Source organism: Perca fluviatilis, chromosome 12 (genome assembly GCF_010015445.1).
Source record: "Perca fluviatilis chromosome 12, GENO_Pfluv_1.0, whole genome shotgun sequence".
Classification (NCBI taxonomy): Eukaryota; Metazoa; Chordata; class Actinopteri; order Perciformes; family Percidae; genus Perca; species Perca fluviatilis.
The window spans coordinates 3879991-3906029 of NC_053123.1; the positions used below are offsets into that span (position 1 = coordinate 3879991).

A 26039-nucleotide genomic window follows, 5' to 3' on the forward strand; every position below is an offset into this window, starting at 1 on the left:
CGCCTCTGGAGCAACTAGGGGTTAAGGGTGTTGCTCAGAGACACATTGGTTGATGTATCGCAGTGGGAATCAAAACCACGTCTCCCACACCAAAGGTATGTGCCATATCCACTGCGCCATCACTTAATCTCCAAATAATGAATCGTTTAATGCACTTTTCAGAAACAAAGGGCGCACACACTCAGAAAATCAGCTTCTCCCTGATGCAGATGAGTGAAAAAGTCTAAATAGTAAATTGTTTGAGTGAGTGTCTGTGCCAGAGTACTTACTGTTCATATCACTTAAACTGTGAAGAGTAGTTTGGGGTATTCCAGGACCTGGTGGGGGGGGGGTGGGTAGTTTAGGTCAGGAAATGCATTTTTACATTGTATCAAAGTGTTTTACATTAACATATTAAACCAACCTTAAGACACTGAAAAGAGGCAAAAACAACAAAGTAAATATCAACCATCATATTATAAATTGATGTGGTAATAGGCTGACAAGTAACTAAGTTTTTATGTAATGATCCAGTTCTGTTGGTCCTGAGAGCTCTTTCCTATGTGAGGCGCATACAGTAGACTCTTGTACCGAAAATGGACCTACTTTGTTCAAATAACTATTTTAGTGTGTAGTAGCCCTTGTTTTTAAAGTTTCAGCTTGCGCTGTTAACATATGCTGCTGTTCAACTCGCCGTGGAAGATTAAGATTGGAAACTCTCAAACTGAGCATAATTAATAATCTTGTATATTGTTCTGACAGCATTCAAGAGCCACATGAGTGTGTGAAAGTGCAAAATGTGAACTAAATAAAAGGGCTGTGAGTTAGCTGTTAGATTTGCGCTCAGTTGTGCTGTTGTGGTTATAAAAAGGTGTTACCTCTGCAGTTGAGAAGAACATGTTGATAGTTTGGACTGAGGATGGTATCGTAGTAGGTGCACTTTGATTTGAAGAGGGAGCAGGTGAGACAATCTTTATGAAATGGATCCACAGTGGAGACTCTGTTTGAGGGGAAAAAGCGTGTGAGCGTAAAATAAATTGATTCGAGACGATTCACAACTTCTGAGAAACAATCAGTGTGTTCTAGCTTGCAGGCAAAAGACAAATCAAATAGGAATGTGGCAAAATAAAATGTAGTAATTAATACGTTTAGTGTGTTTCTGTCCCCGTTTTTATTCATATTTCTAGTATACTCTAAGAAAAAAGGTCTATCTCTGTAGGGACTTCTTCCATAATGGTGTCGGACACTTGGAACAATAATCTGAGCCTGTCAGCGACAATTGCCCCTATAGGGTCACATTGCAGCCTGGTTTTGTGGCTGCTGGTTACAGCGTTCTCGCTCAATACTGGACCAATTTCAATGCATGGGAAGATGGGGTCCAGGTTAAAAAATACCAAAATGGCCCTTTTTAATGAATGAAGGTGCTTTCTCTCCCTCCAGATGAAGTCAAATCAACAAGGTACCTGTACAACTGCCGTTGTGTTGAGCCTTCCTCTGTACTTAGGAAATAACTGAAAAAACATACAATCCAAGAGTTCATGTATCATATATCACATTGCATGGTGTTCATACTGTATGGTACAGCATATCAACAACGCACGCTTACAGTGAGTTTGTGCTCTCGTCGTAGGCCAGGATTGTAGAGACTTCCCAGCTTCCTGAGGTCAGGTGGCGGAGGTTAACCTCTTGACCGTCAGACTGCGAGAGAAGCACCAGAAAGAATACAAGCCAACCGAGCAGGCAAAGCATGTTAACATGACCTCACATGGCCTACGTGCTCTTACAGGGATGCACTTGTGTTGAGGTTTTTTTTCTTTTTTACCTAGCCCTGACTTTGGATCGAAAACTTTTGTTCCACTTATTATCTCTACAGAAACTGAACTAATCTGGCAACGAACCCAATGCCTCCAGATCTACTGTACAACACTCCCCTTAATTTATTCTTTATTCTACTGAAGGTATTCTTAATTCTCTGGTGTTTCAGGAAATGTAGGTAGAATATAATTTAAAGTGATGAGACTTCAAAATGGAATCATGGGAGCACTATGAATAATTGGAAAGCCCCTAGGACAGATAAGAGGAAATACACGGAGACAAGAAGTTTCGTTTAAACAGTGAAATCACCTTACTAAATGGATTCATTTCATTAAAAGTTTGTAATAGTTTTACTTGGTTAGAGATCATGGTGATGTGGTTGAATGCCCCGCGACCACCGTGTTTTAAGGGCATAGTGATGAAGAATGCTGTGCAATCCTCTGAAAATACTGGCTCCTCGTTCTAGGAAAAGAGACAAACGGCAAACATAGACACTGACGTTAATAGTTACAAGTGGTTAGTAGTCATGTAGAACACCAGGTCAGAAGGACATTTAATACAGTTATGTGCATTGAATGTATTGGCAATGTTACAAATAAAATTCAATGTTACATTTTTTTATTATTTTTTATTATAGTGTTGTAATTTATTTTTTAGTAGTAAAAAGCACATTGTCACTATTTCATTTATGCAATGATGAAAGACATTTGGCAAAATAAATGGGGGGGAAAAAAAGCGCAAAAAATGCGTTTGGTTTTTCGGCCTTCGCACAAGTTTTTCATTTTGATGCATCCCTGATTGGTAGGTTAAATAAAACATGGATCATTGGCTGTTCTCTTGCAAAACATATATTTGCTAATAGTTTCAAGTTCGAAATAAAAATAAAAAAGCCAACAGGTTCTTCTCTAGCATTGGTAGTCTGCAAGAATTTCGGAAGTGTTTTTTTTCTGTACTGTCAACATGACATCTAGCCTAGAAATCTAGACGCACCCTAGCGGCAGCTAAATTATTTTGCAGCCAGGGGGGTCTTGGCACTCTCCGTTGGCTTGCGAGCTGGAAAAACCAAACTCTGGTCAGGCCAATCACATCGTGTATAGAGCCGGTGGGCGGGGCTTATGGCTGCTGCTGCTGGGAACAGCGGTCTTCTGGAAGATTGGAGCTCAGCTTTTCTTTGAGAAAAGAACAAAGAACGGCACAGAAATCATTCATAAAAAAGGAAGATGTGTTCGGAGTTTTGCAGACCGGATACGGCAAAAGTTGAATCTATCAACTAGCTTCTCTTCCTTCTTCGTTGCTCTGATTGGTTGTAGCGCTATCCTATTGCGTGCAGAGGGAATATGAAAGACAATCCTGTTTATGTTGTTTACTGTTCAGGGTTCAACGTTAAGCTGAAAAATGATTCTACTTGCTGGAAATACATTTTTACTTGCCCCTATACAAATAATTTTGTATTATTGTTTTTTTTTTTTAAATAATGACAAATACTGAAGTAAATTGTTATATTTGATCTTTATTTAAATGTATAAACACATCCAACAACGAGACAGCCGGCAGTCATGCGTCACCAACTTAATTCTTGATTGCCCTCAACACATTCAAATCAAATCATCATCAATCTCCGACTTGGACAAAGGGAGGGGGTGGGGGGCAAGATACCAATAACATAATGATTGAAGATTTTCTTTTTTTAACCACTTGATGGAACGGGCAGGTGGGTTGTTAGACAGTACAGGCCAAAAGTTTGGACACACTTTCTCATTCAATGCGTTTCCTTTTTATTTTCATGACTATTTACATTGTTGATTCTCACTGAAGGCATCAAAACTATGAATGAACACATATGGAATTATGTACTTAACGAAAAAGTGTGAAATAACTGAAAACAAGTAGTCACCCTTTGCTTTTTTATTAATAAGGGAAAAACTTCCACTAATTAACCCTGACAAAGCACACCTGTGAAGGTAAAACCATTTCAGGTGACTACCTCATGAAGCTCATTGAGAGAACACCAAGGGTTTGCAGAGTTATCAAAAAAAGCAAAGGGTGGCTACTTTGAGGAATCTAAAATATAAGACATGTTTTCAGTTATTTCACACTTTTTTGTTAAGTACATAATTCCATATGTGTTCATTCATAGTTTTGATGCCTTCAGTGAGAATCTACAATGTAAATAGTCATGAAAATAAAGAATGAGAAGGTGTGTCCAAACTTTTGGCCTGTACTGTATGTACTTCCCCGACGTGGCGTTTTACTTGCCCCCACCCCCCGCCCCCCGTAAAGCCCAGTCTGCTTTCTGGGTTTTCCCCATCTGCACTCTCAGTCTCTGCACTGCCATTGCAGCTGGGTAATGACTGTAACAGCACTGTAGCCGTATATACATAGTACAGTTGTGACATCACAGCCATACGGAAGTCCCGAAGGCTCGTTTAAAGGCACGGTTTCTGAATGTGCATTTTTTTGTGGATTGAGTGTTTTGATACTTTTAGTAATTTGCCGATCTTTGTTCATTATTTGACATTTCCTATTAGGCCTGGGTACCGAATTAAATACTTTTTAGGCACCGACCGAATTGCCGATCCGATCAAAAATGCCTCGTCATTCAATACCCAAATTTCAATCCCTAAGGCGTCAATCTCATCCGCGTCAGTGAGCCAATAAGCACGCAAGCACGCTTCTACCAAGATCTAACAATGTTTATGATTGGCTGTCTAACGTTACACGTCGTAGGGACACGCAGGAAACACTCTACATTACACAGAGACGGGGCTCACGTAGTAGGAGCTGAAAAATAAATTTAAATATTTGTGCCGTAATGTTGTTTTTTTGTTTCATAAAATTTGATATCGGAAATAGTAACGTTTAGGAACCGGTATCAAAGTCACGGTATTGGTATCGTTACGGGTACTGAATATTTTTGAACGATACCCAGCCCTATTTACTATTATATATTTCATAAATGAATATGAAAATGAACAGTGTTCCCTAAACAATAGGCTTATAAATCTCCTCATCAGAGATCATGAAGGCCATCTGGACTGACGCACTCACCTGACGATCAAGCCACTTCTCTGATGTCATCACGTGTTTCTGAGTTGGAAAGATCAAGTCAGGGCATAATACGTAAATTAATTGTAGAAAGACTTGTGAAAAAAGTGAAGGAATACAACCGACACATAAAAACAACAATATTCAATTTATTCAACAAAATTTTGTTCAATTCAATGACAGGAGATGAAATGTAATTATGTAATATTGTATGTAATATTATTAGAGGACGAAGGTTAATCTAAAGAGGTGTGATGTAATGAGTGATTTGAATGTGTCCAAGTCAGTAGAGTGTCGGATGTGTATGGAGTAGGGAGCTCCAGAGGGAAGGGGCTGCGATGGTGAAAGCTCTGTCACCCCAGGTACGGTGCTTGTTCCTGAGTGGTGGGGGGGAAGGAGGTTAGCGTCAGAGGAGCGGAGCTTACGAGGGGGAGGGGGGAGAATTGTAGAGGTGCATTAGGTCTGTGAGGTAGGAAGGAGCCTGGTTATGGAGGGCTTCGTGGGTGAGGAGGAGGACTTTAAACTGGATGCGTTGGGAGACAGGGAGCCAGTGGAGGTTCTGGAGGACGGGGTGATGTGGTCACGGGAGTGGGTGTGGGTGAGGAGGCGGGCAGCCGAGTTTGGGATGTACTGAAATGTATTTAGGGCTTTTGGCAGAAGAACCATAGAGGATGCTGTTGCAGTGGTCGATTCTGGATGTGTGATGAATACATTTTCAATAATAACCTTACCTTGGCGCAGTCACCTGTTGTGACGTCACACAGTGAAAGTATGGACACGTTTTGAGCTCGATTCACCCAGCGCACACTCAGCCTGTCCTGTGTCACCCATTTCACCATGGTGATGTAGTACTCACTAGGGAGAACAATTAGTAACAGGAAGTAGTAAGCAAATAGTTAGACTCATTAGGGATGTAACGATACACTCAACTCGCGATTCGCTGCCGTTGGCGATTTATAGTTCACGATACGATTTTCTCAAGTTTTTAACAGAATGAGCTGCAGTCAAATGATTGAAACATATTCAAAAGTGCAACTGAAATTGTTTTATCTTTTTAAAACCGCGTTTTACATGTTTCATTTTATATCTTTATATACATTTTTAACCAACTCGTTACATCCCCAAAGGGCTGTCCACACCAAGAGCGATAACCATAACGATAAATATACAGCTTTAACGGTTTGTTCTAACTCAAGTGGATGGTGGAGTCAGGAGTCCACACCCCAACTCTTATATCTTATATCTTAGGTATCGCTTTCAGAGCGATTTGATAGAACGATAGAAACACTGACAGCCAATCAAAATCCATCCGAATTTACAACATGGCACGGCGGAGAGAGCCACTGCGGAGAGATTTGTTTCACACGGGGGCTCAGTGGCATGACGTGACTTTTCCACTCGGCTACGATCCTTTAGTTTGGTGTATTTCTCATGTCACAGAAACCACTGAGAGTGAGTCTTTGTGTTCTGGATGTTATTGTCATACTGCCGCTGATGTGTTGGTGTTTTTGTTCCGGTGCTCTGCACAGAGCCGACAGCCCCCCGCCTGCTCAGATCTTAGCCGCTGTTGCCTGGAAAAGGCAGCGGTGTCTGCATATTATGTTCATAAAATGTACCCGAATTCATGAATATATAGGATATTAATACTAGGGATAGACCGATTATTGTCCCTGGCCATTTTTTGGCAGTTTGAAGATTATCTTTATCGGATTTCTATTTGCCTGATAACTATATGAAGTTAATGAGTTAAAAAAGTGTGCTTCTTTGGCTCGGCTACAGCTCTGTGTCTGTCCCTCTGCTCCAGTATCACTCACCACTGAGTCTGACTTAAAGGTGCAGTAGGTAAGACGTATAAAACAAACTTTCTGTCATATTTGCTGAAACTGACCCTATGTTCCAGTAGAACTACTTGAAGCAGGTCATTTATAAATAATCTGGCTCCTCTGGCTCCACCTACAGCCTGTAGTGGGATTTGCAAAAATCCACCACTCCCTGTTCAGATGCACCAATCAGGGCCGGAGGGGGGTGTTTAACTGCGTGTCAGTCACTGCTCATGCACACGCATTCATTCTCCCTTGTGGGGGGGAGGGGCTTAGGAGACCGTTTTGGGATTTAGCAGAAAGGGGGGGAGGGACTGAGAAGTTGTTGATGTTCAAATTCTTTGGCTAAAGCCTGGATCTTCACAATCCTACCTACAGCACCTTTAATGTCCCGCCCACAATACTATCTGACTTTTTTTACTGTGTAGTATGTTAAAAGTTTCTAATTTATGAAATAATTGCTTAAAGCATTTAAAGAAAGTTTTGTGTTTGGAGTTTGTAACATTCCAAAATCTTAATTTTGATTTAAAACATTTTCATTTTCGTTGTAAATGCATATTGGTTCCAAATATCGGTCATCGGTTTCATTAACTGCTAATAATCGATATCGGCCTTGAAAAACCAGTATCGGTCGTTCCCTAATTAATACAGACATTCCTGTCATCTTATGTTGCAACACCAGCAGTATTGGTGTGTTATCAGCTGGAGCGTTCACCACGTGCCTGACTATAACTATAACGATGTGAATGCTCACATCGTTATAGTTATGGTTATAGTTATCGTTCTTGGTGTGGACGAGCCTTTAGAATCATTATTATTTAAAATGTGCTTAAATCATACCTCTTTTCAAAACTGTCAGGAGGTCTCAGTTCAGTTGTTAGGGAGCTGCCATCCAGAGAGACGACATAGAGTCTGACGGTGGGATTGATCTGGCCCATCTACGGTAAAACCAGTACAAATATCCATGATGCACTGCATGCGCGGTAGCGATAACAACATGCTGCACTTGTTTTCTATTTTTGTATGCTGCCATAGTGAACAGTAGGACGGTAACAAAGAATATAATGAGAATATGAAGCAAGTAGAGAACCAACTGTGTTGCTGTATACTGCGCAGGCCCTGGGGCAAGTCAGTCGTTTCCCTTCGCTAAGCCCCTCAAACATCGAGCTCATTAGTCTAACATGACAAATAAAATCTCCAATGACAATGATGACAGTGTTTGTTCGGCACTTGTTTATTTGTTATTATTCCCATATACTCCAATACTTCACTTTTAGGTCTTTTGGAAGTATAATCCCTCTATTATATTCTGCTGGTGCCATGTGCTGCATATTACATGGCAGGTAAGCCATCTGATGGATCAAACCCATTTGAAACCTGCTAATGCTAAATTGGAGGAAGTAAATAATGTTCCTGCTTTCTAATACATGGCATTATCGGCAGGTCAGTTATTTGGTTGGTCAGTCGGTGGTCAGCTGACGTGAGAGGTTTGATGGATTGCTATGGCAATTGGTAGATCAAAGCAATAAAGTGGATTTTATTTCTATGCTACAGATATTCATGTCCCCCTCAGAGTGAATCAGAATAAGAAAATGATATATACATACGAGGAATTTGCCTTAGTGTATGGTGCATACATAAACGTATTAAAAGGAAATAAACAATGAATGTAATCATTAACAAATACAGTATGTACAATTTAACTGTTTTAACAATATAAATAGAAGGAATTGCAATAACTTTGGTCCCCTGAACCTTTCATCTACTGTAGGTCAAAATGACACTGGCAATATTCTGGTTTATGACCAAATCCCGGCAATAATAATGACATTTCCATCAGCCTCAGCTGTACTTTTAGCGCTAATTAGCAGAGCTAATGCAAAAACTAAGATGTTGAACATGATAAACATTCTTTTTTCAACAGTAGCCTGTTAGCATTGTCATTGTGATCCTGTTAACATGTGGGCATTAGCATTTAGCCCAAAGCACTGCTGTGTCCAAGTAGGGTAAACGTACCCATTAAGCCCACCTAAATCTGAGTTCAGTTATTTTTCCTACATACTGACATAGTTTATTAACATAATCATTTCTTAAAATGTAAGATTAATCTCTCATTTGAAAATAAATTTATTTATTTGTGTATTTTATATCATATAAAATAAAGATATTTTATGAATAAAGTCAAAAGTCTGGCATGGGCTTAATTGGTACCGTGGCACCATTTAAGCCCACATGTGTTCCAAATAAGCCCACAACAAAAATGATTGACAAAATATAAGTAATTATTATTTTATAGTTAGTGAAAACACTAAATATTTATTCAATAATATGTCTTACATTAACAAGTATCTAAAAATTTTAGATACTTTTAGATACTAATTAATTTCATGTTATGTTTGGCTTGCTTTAGCCAATTTGTCACTTGAACCAATAACGACCATCATCAAACCACAAACATGACTTGAAGAGCAGCTTGTGAAAAAAGATCGGACTACAATTATTATTCTGATAAGTTACATTCATAGGTTTTATTTATTTGTTTAATGTTCATAATATAACAATTTTAAAAGTAGTAAAAACCCTGACACTAAGTCATTAACCTTACATTAACATTTACGTTACATTATATTAAGTATTTTAAAAAAAGTTTGTTGGCATGCTTTTGCCAACTCATCATCACTTGCACTAATAACATTTTAACATCAGATACCAAACATGACTTGCAAAACAGCTCATAAAGTACAGCATTTTGATTTCTTGGTGGTTTGCCAGGTGAAAAGGGTCAGCACCCTGCAGGTTAGCCTAGCAAAGTATGAACCTCTGACGTGCCCGATGATTTTAGGACAACTGCTGTAATTCTTCCTTTTTGATGTCATTTTTCTCACTGTAAACAAATGATTATGCAAATTAGGTTACATAACAATACTTCTGGCCAGTGTGTGAGATCTGTGATGTACTCTTGTTAATGACGTCAGTAAGGTAAAAGAACATCAAAGTCACAGGATTACAGTAAAAATGACAAAATTACAAATCTTTACATCGGAAATTCCTATCAAACTCACAATTTCAGGAATTTCCTATTGAAACACATGAGATGGGCTTAAATGGAATATACTAGGCTTAAATGGTTCTACAGTGACTACCGGGGAAATAAAGATGATATGTTAACACCAAAATGAAATAAATTTATAAAGATATGCCTGGAGCCTAAATATGCTGTAAACTTCCCATCATAGTTGTCTCTCTGTTGCCATTTTCATTCAAAGTTGGCTTGCACTACCTGCTTTTTAGCTCACTGTACCATTTAAGCCCACCTTGAAAAAAGGCATTTTAAAAAAAATTTAGCCCACCCAAACCATTTATTGTGTTTTAATTTGTAGATTGATGTCAAATGAATAAGAAAACATTTAGTGTACATACTTAACATTTTTAATCCTTCAGCAGTGTATCTATCAGTATGGCTATATTTTGACCTTGTAATTAGCTCCACGCTAACTAGCAAAACCCATCTTTCCAAATGAAATCAAATAGTACAAATTGGCAAAAAACTACTTGATAATACACAACAATCAAATCATTAATCTCTCAGTTTCCATAATATGAATGTACTTACCAAGTTAGTGGATGTAAATTGTTGAAAATAGATTCCTTCTGAGGGGTCCCAAAACACCAAAGTTTTGAGGCGACTTTATGTGAGCCTCCTTGAGACTGCATTGATGTAGGCTGGCATATCTCAGCATTGACAAATGTGATTGGTTCTCAACAAAAACTGATGTGTAATTAAGAACTTGTTAGATTAGATGAAATAATGAGCGTTAGACAGCCACCTCTTTTTTTTTTAAATTGACTTCAAAGTTGCAAGTGGGCTTAAATGGTGCCTGGGCTTAATGGGTACGTTTACCCTACATCCTCACAGAGCTGCTAGCATGACTTTAGACTCTTATCTTGTTATTTTGAAATATATGTATTGGTATTGGCCTCAACAATCCATCATGAGCCAGGCTGTATGTGTATTACTGTTATCCTGGATACTACTGTGATTCTAACAGTAATGAGCTTATTTCTTGAGGTTTAGACACATGATACCCATGAAGAATACTCCCTAGGGTATTACGTTGACTGTGTGTATTGACTTCCTGTGACACACCCACTCAAATGTATCCCCCAGTGACTGGAGCAGAAGTATGAATGTCATACAGCATATGTATTCTCTTAGAGTAAAGGAATAAAAAGGCAATTCAATCTGTGGTTCATGTAGTCCTACAGCAATATAATGCTGATCCCACTCAAGGATGTAAGCACCAGAGTGTGTGTGTGTGTGTGTGTGTGGGTGTGGGTGTGGGGTTTACAATTTTTACAAACTGTGTGGGCAAGGCTAAGATCAAGTGCAGTGCTTCATTAATTAGATGCCTTCCTATCCCCCCCCCCCCTCATCTATGGATCTGAACCGACAAATGAGGGTGCCCTTAACCTTATGGCCCTCATTCCACCAGTTTTTTTACAACCCATCTCGCAATCTAAGAGGCATATGATACGCTAAACATCCACATCGAAGGATGGGAGGTGTGTTAAAGTGCTGTATTAAAGCATATCAGTCCCAGTGCCACAGATCTCTCCAGCCATCTCTCTTCAAAGGTAATCAAGCCACTGTAACATGAATTAAACAACAAAAGGATTCACTACCCTTAATGGACAAAGCACAGAGCCTGCAGGTGTATTGTTAACAATGCTGGTTTGATGCAACGGAGTTGCAGGTTATGGTAGACTCAGGTTGTAAGGGCTACAGTATGAAGTAGCCTAAGCTAAAGGATGTTCTACTGCTGCTCTACTGATACAGTTAACTGGAATAATCTGCGTCAAAAATTGTTATAACACACTTTAATTGAAAGTTCATTGGAATTCTGGAAATAAACTGTAGCAGCATTGAGCAGCATCGAAGTGTTGCCTGTGGCGACCTGCCACGTTATGTGTATGGAAAGCTGCTGCGGCCGCTCTGAGATCAGCGCGCTGTGGCTGTTTGATTCTGCAGCGAAGTGCATCCAAACTAAAAGTTGGCTTAAGCTTCTGGGGATAGACTTTTCGCGGCAAAGAGAATACCCTCAGCTAATCAGAAAACAGAGTCCTGTGACAAGCTGATCTATGTTACAAAGAGTTGAAATGAAAGGACAAGTGTGAGCGTCACTTCGCCACTGCTGGGTGTGTTTTTGGCGTAATGCCGCATTTCCACTGCATGGTACTCTACTTTTCTTTTGGGGGTTTCCATTAGCAAAAGTTTTGGATAGCACCCAGTACTTTTTTTGATACCATCTTGGTCGAGGTTCTAAGCGAGCTGAGCCGATGCTAGAAGGTGGAGTTAACAAGCAGACCACTGATTGGTCAGCAAGAATCATCTCTAGGACATCCTGCACAATCCCTCCACTTTAAAAATGGCCAAACCACTGTCAATAGCTACCGCAATTTTACACGTACACTACGGCGTATTGAGAAAGTGTTGCCGATAAAATGATGATGAAAATGTTGTCACGGCAGTTTCACACGGCGATTCGCTCAGAATCTCGCCTACGCTGAGGGGGTATACTATCCGCAGTGGAAAACGAAGTAGAGGTAAGCACCTGGTACCGAAAGTGAGTCCGGTCGAGCCGAACCATGAAGTGGAAATGAGGCATTGGTTTTACCTTTGGATAAGGGTACTCCTTCCCCCGGGGGTACAGAGAGCCTGTGAATCGGGGCAGGAGCATGTTGGGAACCAGGGAATCGTTGATGGTGAGGTAGGCCAGTCTTGAGCTCTCAGGTGCCCACCAGTGGGCCACCTGTGTGTGCAACACCTCCTCTAAAAAAAACCAAGAGAAGACAAATAAGTCAGGCTCAGGACTCCTGTATATTAATTGTAAAACCAAATTCCCTTTCCTGTGTATGCTTTCTCTTTTAATCTAAGGCTTTTCAATTTGTGGTATAATATAGGCCTCGTATATTGTTAGTCAAGATGGTTAAATAATTTGCCAAATGAATGATTGGAATTCTACATTTGGATAACTTGATTGATTCAATGAAAATGTACTGCGCCATGTGCCTTAATTCATTTAAAAACTTAAGTTACTTTTAAGTATGTGGAAAAACAACACAGACTTAACGTAACACACGTCAGTCTTTACATAATGTTAAAGGGGTGATAGAATGATTATATAGGGTATTTCACACAGTTCCTTATGGTCTCCTAATGGGGTATGTAACATTAGTTGGGCTGAAAATGGCCTGGTTGATATTTTATCTTATGCATCCCTGTGTTTTGGCCCTATTTGTAACAAGAGCTTTTCTTCCAAATATGGTATGGTCATGAATATTTAGATGAGCTGTGCGCTGCTTGGTTGAGCCTTAGCCCCGTACACTAACATAGAGACGCCGCTGATTGGTTGAGCGACTCGCCATTGGCGAAGTCGCTCAACTAACCAGCGCATGTTTTAATGCGTGTGTATGGCGAAGTCGCCATACACACGCATTAGAGGTCGTGGTGCTGATTGGTTGAGCGAATCCCCAATACACAGACATTAGAAACGCGATAGAATCTCATATTCCAGACACTGCAATGTTTCCTTACCAAATTCACTTTTGAGACTTTTTTATGCGAGAAATCAACTATATAAAGCTCAAATATGGGCGCGTTTTACGAAATTGGATGGCTAATTGCAAATTTGGTAAAACTGTGTGTCGGAGTTCAGCTGCGCGTTCTGCCTCGCCGCCTGGGCCTGCCTTCCTCCACAGACCCCGGCTTGCTGTGAGCTCGATTGGCTCCGGCAGCCCACAGCACCTCATACCCGCCGAAAGTCACCGTTTGGGCTGGTGGACTACTACCAAACACCGCTGCCCTGACAAAGCTCCAGGGCCTGCATCTCCTCTTCCTGCTAGCTAAATGGCCCGTTGTGAGAGCGGTCAGCGAGCTTGTTACACCAGCAATCTCTTACCAAATGTTACACACATGTCACGCCACTTTGCTATACAACATCTAACTATATGTTTTATAAAGCTAACAACGGTGTCCGGATTTCAAGTTAATGAATATTTGTGAGCTGTAAGGGTTTCGTTAGCTGCGACTGTCCCTTCAATCCTATGTGTACAGATTGCGGCTAGTTAGCTTCATTTTTGGTCGTAATTCAGTATATTTACAGTTTGATTTTCGTCACGCCACTTATACAACATCTAACTATATGTTTTATAAAGCTAACAACGGTGTCCGATTTCAAGTTAATGAATATTTGTGAATTCCAGAGGAATTCTAAGAGGAGGCTAGCTAGCTCTCATTGATAGAGCTCCATCCAGCCGCAGGCTCTATCAATGAGACTCATGGACAAGCGGCGTTTATTTTCCCAATCGTTTGTTTAAATAACTCAACACATTATAATTACACACATTATAAGATTAACTAGAACTGGCGTAACAAGCTCGCTGACCGCGCTTTCACTCACATACATACACCGGGCATTTAGCTAGCAGGAAGAGGGGAGTTGCAGGCCCTGGAGCTCTGTCAGAGCAGCGGCGTTTGGTAGTAGTCCACCAGCCCAAACGGTGACTTTGCGCGGGTATGAGGTGCTGTGCAGCAGCCGTGCCGGAGCTCAATCGAGCTCACAGCAAGCCGGGGTCTGTGGAGGAAGGCAGGCCAGGCGGCGAGGCAGCAACACAGGCAGCACCAGCCTCTGAAGTCCGACACACAGTCGGACAAAATTTGCAATTAGACATCAATTTTCGTAAAACGGCCCATATTTGACCTCTAAGTAGTTGATTTCTCGTATAAAAAAGTCTCAGAAGTGAATTTAATGGTAAAATAGCATATGAACAGTGTATACATTTTCTGAGATCTGCACGACCTAGATTCAGAAGACTAACTGATCTCAGGTCAGTTGTGTAGCCTATGCAAATGTTGGGGCGTGACCGTTCTCTTAATACACCCACGGCTGTGACAAAGGTTCCGGATTTTGAGATGCTTACGCAAGAAACTAGCTTTGTTGAGATTCGCCCGTTTTCAGCGGCAGTTTCAAAATATGAGATTTTCATAGTAAAGGGGTGTCAATGGGATTTTGAGCTTATATGTATGTCCTATTTACCCACCGAACTGTCGTTATTCAACTATGACAGGGTAAAATCGGTTTTGCATTCTATCACCCCTTTAAATGTGAGCTAAAACTACATCATATTTTTCCTATTTGTTGAAATTATTAGTATTTTTCTTTTTTTTTACAGTAACATAAATTCCAAATAAACAAGACTCGCATATAAGATGTCACATGTATTATCCTTGTGTTTTTACCAGTACACTGTGACTAGACAATCCCATACAAGCATTGCAAAATGATTCAAAATCATTCTAATAAATACAGTTTGATTAGGTTTGTGCACTAAAACTAGAAGATTGGGGACAGATCGTGGTGAATAAATTGTTCATAGGAAACATGATGTGACCAGTGGTCTCTTTTTATCTAGTGATGGCTAAATTAAGCTTCATGAAACATTTTTCTGAGCCCACTAGATGACGCTTTTCGTTTAAAGAAAAAGCTCAAGGAACGGCAACAGTGCTTTCAACCCTTTGTTGAACACAGAGCGCCATCTAGTGGGCTCAGAAAATAAAGAAAAGGCTTCACGGAGCTTCATGAAGCTTCATTTGGCCATCAATAAGAAACCCCTATTTGACTCCATCCATCCACCCATCCATCCACTAGGGCTGGGCGATATGGAGAAAATCAAATATCACGATAGTTTTGACCAAATACCTCGATATCGATACCCCAATGATATTGTAGTGTTGACTATTGGTGCTTTCACAAAATATTTACACAATGAGATTTTAGATAAATAATCATCAGTAATGTGGATATAATGACTAAGTGGGTAAAGGCAAATAATAGAACAGTTACAAAAGTCTGGTAAGTTCAGAAAATGACATCACTTAAATGTAATGCAGCATTTAAAACCAGGAAAAGACAACACTTATGCCATATTACGATATCCAAAATCTAAGACAATATCTAGTTTCATATCACAATATCGATATAATATCGATATATTGCCAAGCTCTACCATCCACCCCAACCCTTTAAGGGTTTTACAGCAGCAGTGACAAGATCACATTAGGTATGTCTGCCTTTGTTCCTGACAGACAAAAGTCATAATTAATAGGCTACCGGAGAACCATGTCAAGTAAATATAAATGTAGGTTATACTAGACATTTGTTGCATGTGTCACATCCAATGGTATACATATTCAGAGACATTCTTTTCCTGTGCCACAGTTCTCACAAAGTCCAGTCTTACACTGTGAAATTAATAAGAATCCTTCCTTACACACACACACACACACACACACACACACACACACACACACACACACACACACACACACACACACACACACACACACACACACACACACACACACACACACACACACACACACACACACACAGTTTCTTAAGCTAGAGGAATGCCAGATTCTCAGTTCTTCTATATCTCTCAACTAGATCCACTGTGCCAGGTTTTATGATTCTGTATACTCTCTCTTACCCTCATAAAGCCAGTCTGTGATGCCGTTGAGGATGATCCCCTCCTGTCCAGAGGACGTGAGCCTCCACGAGCTGCTCTGAACATCAGTTTGGTAGTAAATATTGTTTTCAAATATATATATCTGTCGGATTGAGAGCAACACATTTGTTTTAATTAACAAAAAACACACAAACGGCGATAAGTACTGTATTATAATGTATGAAAACAAATCCATGTACACCCAGCATAGTGTAGTACAAAACGCTCACACCTGTTCGTACATAATTGTAAGAGTAAATGCTATGCAGATGTAACATGCTGGAGAGCTACAGATGGAGAACTTCCTGTTCCTGTGTCACATGGGTTTCGCCACGCCTCTTTAGGAGAGTGGAGTGTTTTGATTCCAATGGGAGAAGTGAATGTGAGCACAGACCGATTTATTTTGCGTCATTGTCACCAAAGTAAATATTGGACCCAGTCATTACAAGCCACATATCTCCTGAAGATTGTGACACTGATTTTTCAGACCGCCAAATCAGGAGAAAACAACTTCGAGACCTGTTTCTGGAACAAACTTTGTAGATCTGGCAACACAGATAAGCTAATGAACTAACGTTCAAGGACGCCGTAACACAACTCATTTTCGTAATGCTAACTATGGCTATGTAAATATCTAATGTTAGCAACACTTTCAAATGAGCCAACCCACATTTAGGAGGCAGGAAGTGTGTACAATTTCATCCCATTGGCGCAGTGGCTAACGCACTATCATTAGTTATAAAGAATCTTTGCTTTAATCCAGAGCACATTTAAAGATGTTCCACATACAGTACAGGCCAAAGGTTTGGACACACCTTCTCATTCAATGCGTTTTTTTTTATTTATTTTCATGACTATTTACATTGTAGATTCTCACTGAAGGCATCAAAACTATGAATGAACGCACATGGAATTATGTACTTAACAAAAAAGTGTGAAATAACTGAAAACGTGTCTTATATTTTAGATTCTTCAAAGTAGCCACCCTTTGCTTTTTTATTAATAAGGTAAAACATTCCACTAATTAACCCTGACAAAGCACACCTGTGAAGGTAAAACCATTTCAGGTGACTACCTCATGAAGCTCATTGAGAGAACACCAAGGGTTTGCAGAGTTATCAAAAAAAGCAAAGGGTGGCTACTTTGAAGAATCTAAAATATTAGACATGTTTTCAGTTATTTCACACTTTTTTGTTAAGTACACAATTCCATATGTGTTCATTCATAGTTTTGATGCCTTCAGTGAGAATCTACAATGTAAATAGTCATGAAAATAAAGGAAATGCATTGAATGAGAAGGTGTGTCCAAACTTTTGGCCTGTACTGTATACGCATTCCTGCCACCTTTTTTATGCATTCATCTTAAAGTTACAGCACCATGACTGAGGCGATGCACCATCTCTGCTTGAACCTGGTCAACTGATCTCAGCATGCTTATTGATTAAAAATACATTCAGTCAGTGTCTCATCTTATCTGATACCACGGATAAATTTGCACGGCGAGCTCATGCGTAATGAATGCTGCTTTGTCAGTAGCGGTGTGGCACACTGCTGCAGGGCTTCCTTGAGAAAAGGTTCCACTGAGGGACAGGCAGAAATACTGAGGAAACGAGATAAATATGCTATCAAATGGTTAATTACTTTCCTTGTCTGCGCTGGGGAAAATAATGGACTGATTATTCCGTGCATAATACTCTGCACTCTGCACGGTGGAGGCATTACTCACACAGAGAGCTTTGGTCGCCCAACAAGATGTCTTCCAGCTACAGCTCGATTAGTAGGACTGTTGCTGGCTTCTCTTCAGAATAATTGTTTAGTTTAAAGGGAGTTTATGTTTCCTCTCAAGTCAAAAACAGCGTTTGATAAGGCTTTACGTCGGAGCAGAGGATTCTATCACACATTATTACAAACCACATTACATTAAACATTGATTTTCACCTGTCAGCATGTAAGCAGCTATTCAATCTGCTTATCGTTTTCTCAATAATGGATTAATTGTCTGGTCTTAAAAAAATAGGCAAATCTATTGAAAAATCAACATTGCAATTTACCACCCAAGTTGACATTTCAATGTATCCTCATACAACGGTTCATACGATATCTTACAAAAATAAATATTCCAATGCAAAGAAAAGCTGTCAGTTCACATTTTGTATTCTTAGCATTTTTCCTGGACAGTTTCTGCATTTTCTCACATTGAGTCTGTAGCCGTATTATTTATGCATGCTTTCTGTTATCCAGAGGTAGGATTTGGGGAGTGACTTGTATGAATATTAGGCTACACACATGTTTTTTCTTAACCCAGTGCTGTGGAAACCTCTAATCCTTGTTGAGGCGCAGAGAATGAGGGGCCAGAATGAACTATGCTCGCGTCTGATGAGGAGGAGATGCACATTTGTAATTTGGATTTCCTCGGTGGAAATAAAATAGAACTCAGTAGGCGTTAAGTTGTCTTCAGGTTATTATGTTGTTGACTCTCTTGGGTAATCAGGGAAAAATGTTTCAATAAAAATATGTAAATGATATAAACTATCTTTTGTTCCAGCATTAAATTACCCATGACTGTGTCATTGAGTGAACAATGGAGGATTCACCCAAGTGCTTCATTGTTTTTACGCTGAGTTGCCATTATGTTTGGCCCTGTAAACTACTCACCAGCTGCTGACCGTGAACTCCCCACGAGGCAAACTGGAGGACTGAATCGGACACCTCTGGAGGATTCAGCTCCCGCACCTCTCTGATGCAAGGACAATTAAAAAAAAAAAAAAACGATTACACACGAAACATTAAACACCAGACCAGCACACACTTACATCGGTTTTAAAATCCCGGAACAGATACAATCGCTGCAAATTTGCAGTAGGTCAAATAATGTGTATCATCTGCAGTGACTTCAACCATGAACATGATGGGAACTCTTCAAATGTCCCAGTCCTCTTATAGCTATAGTGTGCAACTATTTTATATTAGTGAATGTCATTTTTATTCAAGCCATTGCCAAATGAGTTGATACAAAGCCATATAAGCTCCACACAACTCTCTTTGTATTTCTCAGTATGGCTATGTTCAAAAAACGGTGTTGTCCGGCGACTTTCGCGCGCAGCAGCTCGAGTGATGCGTTTTACGTCACCGCTGAAAAAGGAAACCGCAGCGTTCAGCTTTGGATGACCATAAAATAAAAAGGAGGTAATTTGGTAATTAGGTTTAATTCTATGTTAACTCACCTTGTATACAGGTTGTAGATCAGGTACGAAGCCAAGAACGAGTGCTGGTAGACCTGAAACCCAATTAGTCAGTGTTATTATGAACAGACCTTTGTTCTCTCCCCATTAATGATGATTAAGACCTCAACAGCCAAGAAAAACAGGAAACGCCTAAGTTAATCATGACTAATAAAGTAGATTATGCAAAAGATGAATCATCACAACCAATATTCTAAAAAACACAGTGCAGAACACTGAGAGCATTTTGTGATTGTGTTTTGTGAGGTTTTTGGCGCACCAGCTTTATTCTTTAACTTCAGTTATTTCCTGCTTTTCCCGGTTTGGCTTTCTATACTTGGGCAGAATGAGTTTCTCTGCATTTAATTGGTCAATTATAGCAATATCACAGCATGGTTTTCCATTTCAGAAGAATTGAGAGTGAAGTGAGAACAACTGTGCTCTGTTGTTCAAACGACGTAAAAGCTAACAGCGAGAGTGCTTTACTTCACACAGCGCAACTGACGAGAACAAAAGCTGTGATTGGATTGCATTATGATGGATCCTTGGGCGTTGAATCTGGCACTAAAACCTGCCATAAAATAATCAATCTTTATCATAGCTTTAGTGCCCATACTTGCCCAATGACCTGAAGAAATTAGAAAGATATTATTAATAAAAACTTTTTAAACGTTTGTTCACTTTTCACTACCTTGAATTACATGCTAATGGTGGAGTCTCAGGTGTTGCATGCATTGGGATAATATAGGTTAATAAAGGCTACTAAGAACAGTCATCATTTGGTATGTGAGTGGTATAGTGAGTGGAGCTACATGTATATCTATGTCCTTTTTATGAAAGAAACATGAAATTGCCTGGCATTTTGCCTGTACATCCAAAGGTCAACACACATATCTGCATATCAATTGAGAGAGGAAAATGTCAGTTTTCCAGAGATATAAGAACCATGAAATGACATTTCTTTGCTTTCCTTCTGTCAAAAATGTGATGGAACAAAAAAGAAAACTGTCAATTTTGTCACTCGTTGTTAGGGCTGGGTATCATTCAAAAATCTTCGTTACCGGTACTGATACCAATACGTGACTTGGCTACTGGCTACTTAACGATCCTTTTTTTGATACCAATGCTCCAAAGCTCCTACTTCATGAGCCCCATCTCTGTGTAACGTAGAGTTTTTCATGTATGCCTCTGCAACGTGTAACGTTAGGCAGCCAATCACAATCATTATTAGATCTTGGTAGAAACAAGCTGCATGCTTATTGGCTCACTGACACTGAGATTTACTCCTTAGGCATTTAAATTGGCTATTGAATGATGAGGCATTTTTTTTATATTGAATTTGGTACCCAGCCCTACTCGTTGTTTACTTTATTTTTCTTATTTACTTTTAAAATCAAGTTTTTTTTTTTTTTTTTTTTTTTTTTTTTTTTTACAGGAAGTATAAATGCAATTAGTTTTGCAAAACTCTCCAATTGGGTGCTAAGGATTGACAGTGTTTACTGTTACGGACATCTCATCTGTCCACCATTGTGGACCTGTTGTGAAACATATTTGTCCTTCTTTGGTAGAGGCTAGCTGTTAACTGTTTCCAGCAGCTTCTAGAACTTCGCGCTAAGCTAGGCTAATAAAGTCCAAGCAATCGTAAAAGTTAAAATTTGCACATTGTATGTGTGTGACATGGGTAGAAAAAGGAAACTGTGGTTTAGTGAGCAGTACATACTGGAGCTAAATGAGCAACAATATCCCGGTGAGCATTATCGTACAAGTCCCGTTCTCACAACGACGTCACTTGCTTCACACGCACAAGTCTTGGTTCTACTGCTTGCTACCGTGATAGTTAACAAGATAGAACATGTGCAGTAAGGAAGACCAATTTTGAACTGTTGCGAGACATATTTGTCCTTATTTGGCATAGGCTAATGTTAGACATTTCCTCCTTCTTCCAGTCTTTGTGCCAAGCTAGGCTAATAACATCCTAGGCCAATCTTTCAAACTTACTGAATGCATAGAGAGTATTACAAATAGTGTAAAACGTTGGGACTTCCTTCAGTATGACAGTAATGGTAGTATGTAAGTACATACTACTACTTGCATTTATTAAATAAAAAAAGAAATCTTCACAAGAGATCCAATACAATACCATTACTGTAATTTGTAAGAAGTAAAAATTGTGCCTGAAGCAAATTCATTGAATGATACACAGTTGAAGAAACTAAGCCCAAAGTGTGACCTCCCCCTATATTTATATATTTATATTACTATTAAGTTGCTGCACCAAAACTCTTACTAAAACCGTGCAGAAAATAAAAGTGGAGCTGGAACAGGATAGGCACTTTGTTTGAATTTGTTTAATGTGTATAATTTAACATATAATCCTAGGTGATTTATTTGCAATTACCTGCAAATAAGTGCATGTAAATATGACTTTCATTCTCCAGTGCCATCTATTTACACAACCACTTTGAGCTTCCACTAAGTTGCCCTGCATGTGCGATGAAATGACCAGAGAATATCTACTCTAAGCTTTTGTTTTAGTATTCATTGAGCTAATGGTTCAATACCTTGGTGTCTCTGCGTGTTAATCAGCTGGAGCATTAGCATAACAATATAATAGTAAGCTCCCCCCAGAGCGATATGATAAATGCTGTAGAGCCACTCCATTTCCCTCAGCCGAAGATCAATCGTGCACAGAATGGAGTCAACTTGGCTGATCTACTTGCCACCCAGCCTTCACTCCTAATTTGGACTTCCCTCTTCACTGCACAAAAGGGAGTTCTCCCAGAAGGAAAAATGAATTTGTATTGTAACTTGACTGCTCTTTTTCTCCTCCTTCAAAAAAGATGTCAACATCATTCAGCAGACGCTCTCATAGGTGACAGCTCTGGGATGACTCCTTGATAAGGCTGTCGGCGAGGGGTGACACGTGAGAGTGGCATACGTTTGGAGATGTGGAGAGAGTAACAGACAGCAGTGGTGTGTCTGATTGTGTTGTGTGGCTGTGTTCTGTGAACAGTGGGGTTACACGCCACTTGCAAATTCCTAGTATTTGTTTTGCACATCTTGGAATAGCACATAGGTGTTTGCCGCATTTAAATTTGAATGCCACAACCTGACACTTAAATTGGTGCTTTTTTTCACATCTTCCTCATGCTGTTGCCATGCTGTTGCCATTGCCTGCTGGTACTGTTAAAACAAATCCTGAGAATCTGTTATTGAAACAGAGCTTAGCAGTGTTGGAAGGCTGAGATGGTGGACATGGGTAAAACATTCGAATATGTGAGTGGAAAGAAAAAATGTGCATGAACCATAGACTGTAAACAAAATAATGCATCAGTGACATCATCCATTGGTTGGAGTTTGCATTTTGGCTGTTGCCGTCTTGGTTTTTTTTTTGGAGCCAGAAGTGACCTTATTTGTACAACAGGGCGGAGCTAGGGAGATGATGCGACTAACCCAGTGTTTTTTATGGTTCCAATGGCGCTGAGCAGAGCTAAGCTAAACGCGGACCTCTGGGTACTGGCAGCGTTCGTCAGCATACATACTGCAGAGCACAGAACTGACAGTATACTTCCACTTAAGTTACCAGCTAACACTAGCACTAGCTAACTAGTTTGGTTGGCATGAAGCTGAACGAGACCTTTTTAGGCGACCAAAATTCCAATTAACTTTGATGACGTGAAAACACACAGGGAGACAGTCAGAGTTTAAGATGAAAATGTGGACACCCAAAAACAAGTTCATGTCTATTTCAATGTACACAGAGCCATGGTTAGCATTGCTAGTGAAGTCCCTAATCAACACAACACAGGTAGGTTTGTTACGGAGGGATTTATAGACTAACGGAGCATACACACGCAACACATACACCGACAAACACAATTCTGTTTTTAAACTGTAAGTAGTTCTCAGGTGTATTGAGACCTTTTTATTCATTTGAAAGTAAGAATTCTGGCTGATTCATCAGTTTACTCCCAACTCTCCTGAATGGCCTGCTGCTGCTGCTGGGGTTAAATAGTGGTATTTGCTTATTGTCACACTACAACTTCATAATCATGCATTTCCTAATGAATAAAAACAAAATACTCTGATACTCTTTATAGTCTGCACAAAAGGCTGCTGACCATTAAAAGTATAGTACAGCAGAGAGCTAGCTAGCTTATTATGATGAATTCATAAGACAAATGGAGACAGTGGTGCAGCGGCAGGCCATTACTCTCCATAGATTTCGGCTGTCACTTTGATGATGAGCACACCTGCTCCGTCCATCTCAGGAGGAGGAGGAGATAGGGCGTCTAAAACTCTGCTGTTTTAATCCCATCGAGCGTGCAGAGGTCATTATCGAGCCTGCTTAGTTCACCGACATTGTGATGTTCATCCTCGGATTATTGAGTGCAACGGCGGGGAAGACACGTTGTGTGATTTGCAACAAGCAATTTCACTGGCATTAAACACGGGGACAGCAATGCGTTTCTGGTGCGATAAATAAAACGTGTTCCATTTCCTGTTCTAACTACTTCCGTGGAACATAAAAGTCTCACTCAGTTTCTTCAGCATAAAAAAAAAAGTCTCTTTTCTAACAGAAACTAAGGGGAAGTGTAAAGAAAAGGGCTTGTGGAATGCGTTTAAACCTTGTGACCAACACTGCACTCTATCTTAATCACAAAATGTTCCTCTTTTTCTTTAATTTACAGTATTATGCACTTTTACTACCAGTATGCATTCAGCATGGAACTGTAGTGCTCCATATAAGCAGATGGAAGTGAGGGAACTCCATCAGGGTGAATTTAATGGATTTATACACTGAGTATTTTTACATTCACACTACTATTCCACAATTTTTCTGAAAATGAAAATATATGGAATTATTCCGTTTGGCTATTCCAAATAAGGCCTTTTTCCGAATGTAGCATTTTCAGATTAAGACGTGGGGTATGCCGGTATTATTCAGGTTTCAGAAGCATTCTTAGGACATGTATACAGAGCATTTAGAATATGCATCTTGCCTGTTTACAGCTTACGGTCAGCTCTGTACGTTGCTATGGTTATTTTACTATAAACCAGCCAGCCAATAGTTTGCAGGGCTGGGGTAGAGATGCATGCTCAAAGGAAAAGACCACCTCTCTGGTCAGAAGCAGAAACACAGCTATTTTTAGTCATTATGAAAGACTTGGATATCAACAGGATTTTGGAAATGCACAAACATCGCAATCACAACCTTTTCGTGAAGCTGGTTGAAGGAATGAAAGAGGGAGGCAGTGTCCGCACAGTCCAACAAGTCCTCCACTGGTGGAAAACTTGTTTTGCACAAATGTGAACGGGAAGATTAGTAGTATATTCACCATTAGCCGTGTAAACAGCTTAGTCAGAATATTGTCTTTTTCAGAATAAGGGCAAACACTGCAATAATAATGTAAACATAATCAATGAGCTGATGGTGCAAACATTAATCGTAAAGTAGAAAAAGCCATTTTAACATTAATTTCAAACTGATAATTCCCTTTTTGTTAACACCCTAATGCTTTAATCTGCATTCATTGGAGGATGAATAAAGGTGATTACATAATGTACTTTTATGTCTCATTATTATCACAAATTACTGATTTTATAATCCCTGCACTGCTTCAATGTATGTATATGATATGTACAGTATGTACACTAATGTTTCTGTGGCTCATCTCTGCATGCCTCAGAAGGGAGTCAGAGAGCTGTGATTACAGTCAAATAAGCCAATGATTAATTAGGTCTGCAGTATATGTCATCACCACAAATGCACCCTGGGACTGTGCAGAATACATCAGTTAAAGCTGATTCAGAACTCTACTGATCCAAGAAGTACTGCAATTACCAAGGTGCCCCTGGCTCAGTTTACAGGAATGTTGTTAACCTGATTATTCAAGTGACCCAGATGTCGGCTTTTACCTAGCATGATGTAGCAACAAGGGAAGCCAATCCAGGGGCGTAAAATTAGACAGTGCAGGCAGTGGGGTTGCACTGGGGCCCGTGGGGTTGGGGGGGGGGGCGCATAGACGGAGTAGACTCTCCAACAGTATGCTGGGCACAGAATGAGAGTGACTTGCAAGTGATTCAGATAGTCACCTCAGAAATATGCCAGTGTTAGGCCCATATCAAAAATGTTGCTATATGCCCTTGAGAAAACATACCCACCTCTGTCATGGTTTTAATTTTGTTTTTAATAATTCAGTAGTGATCTATACAAATATGCTTATTATATATATATATATATATATATATATATATATATATATATATATATATATATATATAGGTATAGGTATAGATATAGAAACACAAACAAACAATTAAATAAGGGGTGCAAACTCAGCAACAGTCAATTTTAGCATGATGATATATACAAGTCACTAGGATTAATGTAATGACTGCTACAAATGTAAGGGGTCATCCGTTCAGGGCACTTAAAAGAAATAAACTCATCCGATCGTCACAAATCACACAAATGACCTTTTTTTTAGATTCAAAACTGCGGTTTTCTGAAAGGTGACAATTTTGCACCCCTGAAATGAATAATTTCTTATTTTCTTTGGTATTTTGTCATATACAGATATGCAATTAT

The 26039-nt window shown here is 39.7% G+C and overlaps 1 protein-coding gene across 2 annotated transcripts in view; it reads right to left on the reverse strand.

Annotated features, from left to right (window-relative positions):
- LOC120570296 (inactive dipeptidyl peptidase 10-like) overlaps positions 1 to 26039 on the reverse strand; it is a 154201-nt gene that overhangs the window by 22713 nt on the left and 105449 nt on the right. For both annotated transcript variants that reach the window (XM_039818563.1, XM_039818565.1), the window contains 12 exons: positions 19451 to 19503; positions 18882 to 18963; positions 16209 to 16329; positions 12335 to 12489; positions 7500 to 7597; positions 5571 to 5694; positions 4843 to 4881; positions 2149 to 2256; positions 1586 to 1677; positions 1443 to 1490; positions 858 to 979; positions 270 to 317 (listed from right to left, as the gene is read on the reverse strand). In XM_039818563.1, the coding sequence (XP_039674497.1) occupies positions 270 to 317; positions 858 to 979; positions 1443 to 1490; positions 1586 to 1677; positions 2149 to 2256; positions 4843 to 4881; positions 5571 to 5694; positions 7500 to 7597; positions 12335 to 12489; positions 16209 to 16329; positions 18882 to 18963; positions 19451 to 19503 (1090 nt within the window). The remainder of the gene's footprint in view (positions 1 to 269; positions 318 to 857; positions 980 to 1442; positions 1491 to 1585; positions 1678 to 2148; positions 2257 to 4842; positions 4882 to 5570; positions 5695 to 7499; positions 7598 to 12334; positions 12490 to 16208; positions 16330 to 18881; positions 18964 to 19450; positions 19504 to 26039) is intronic.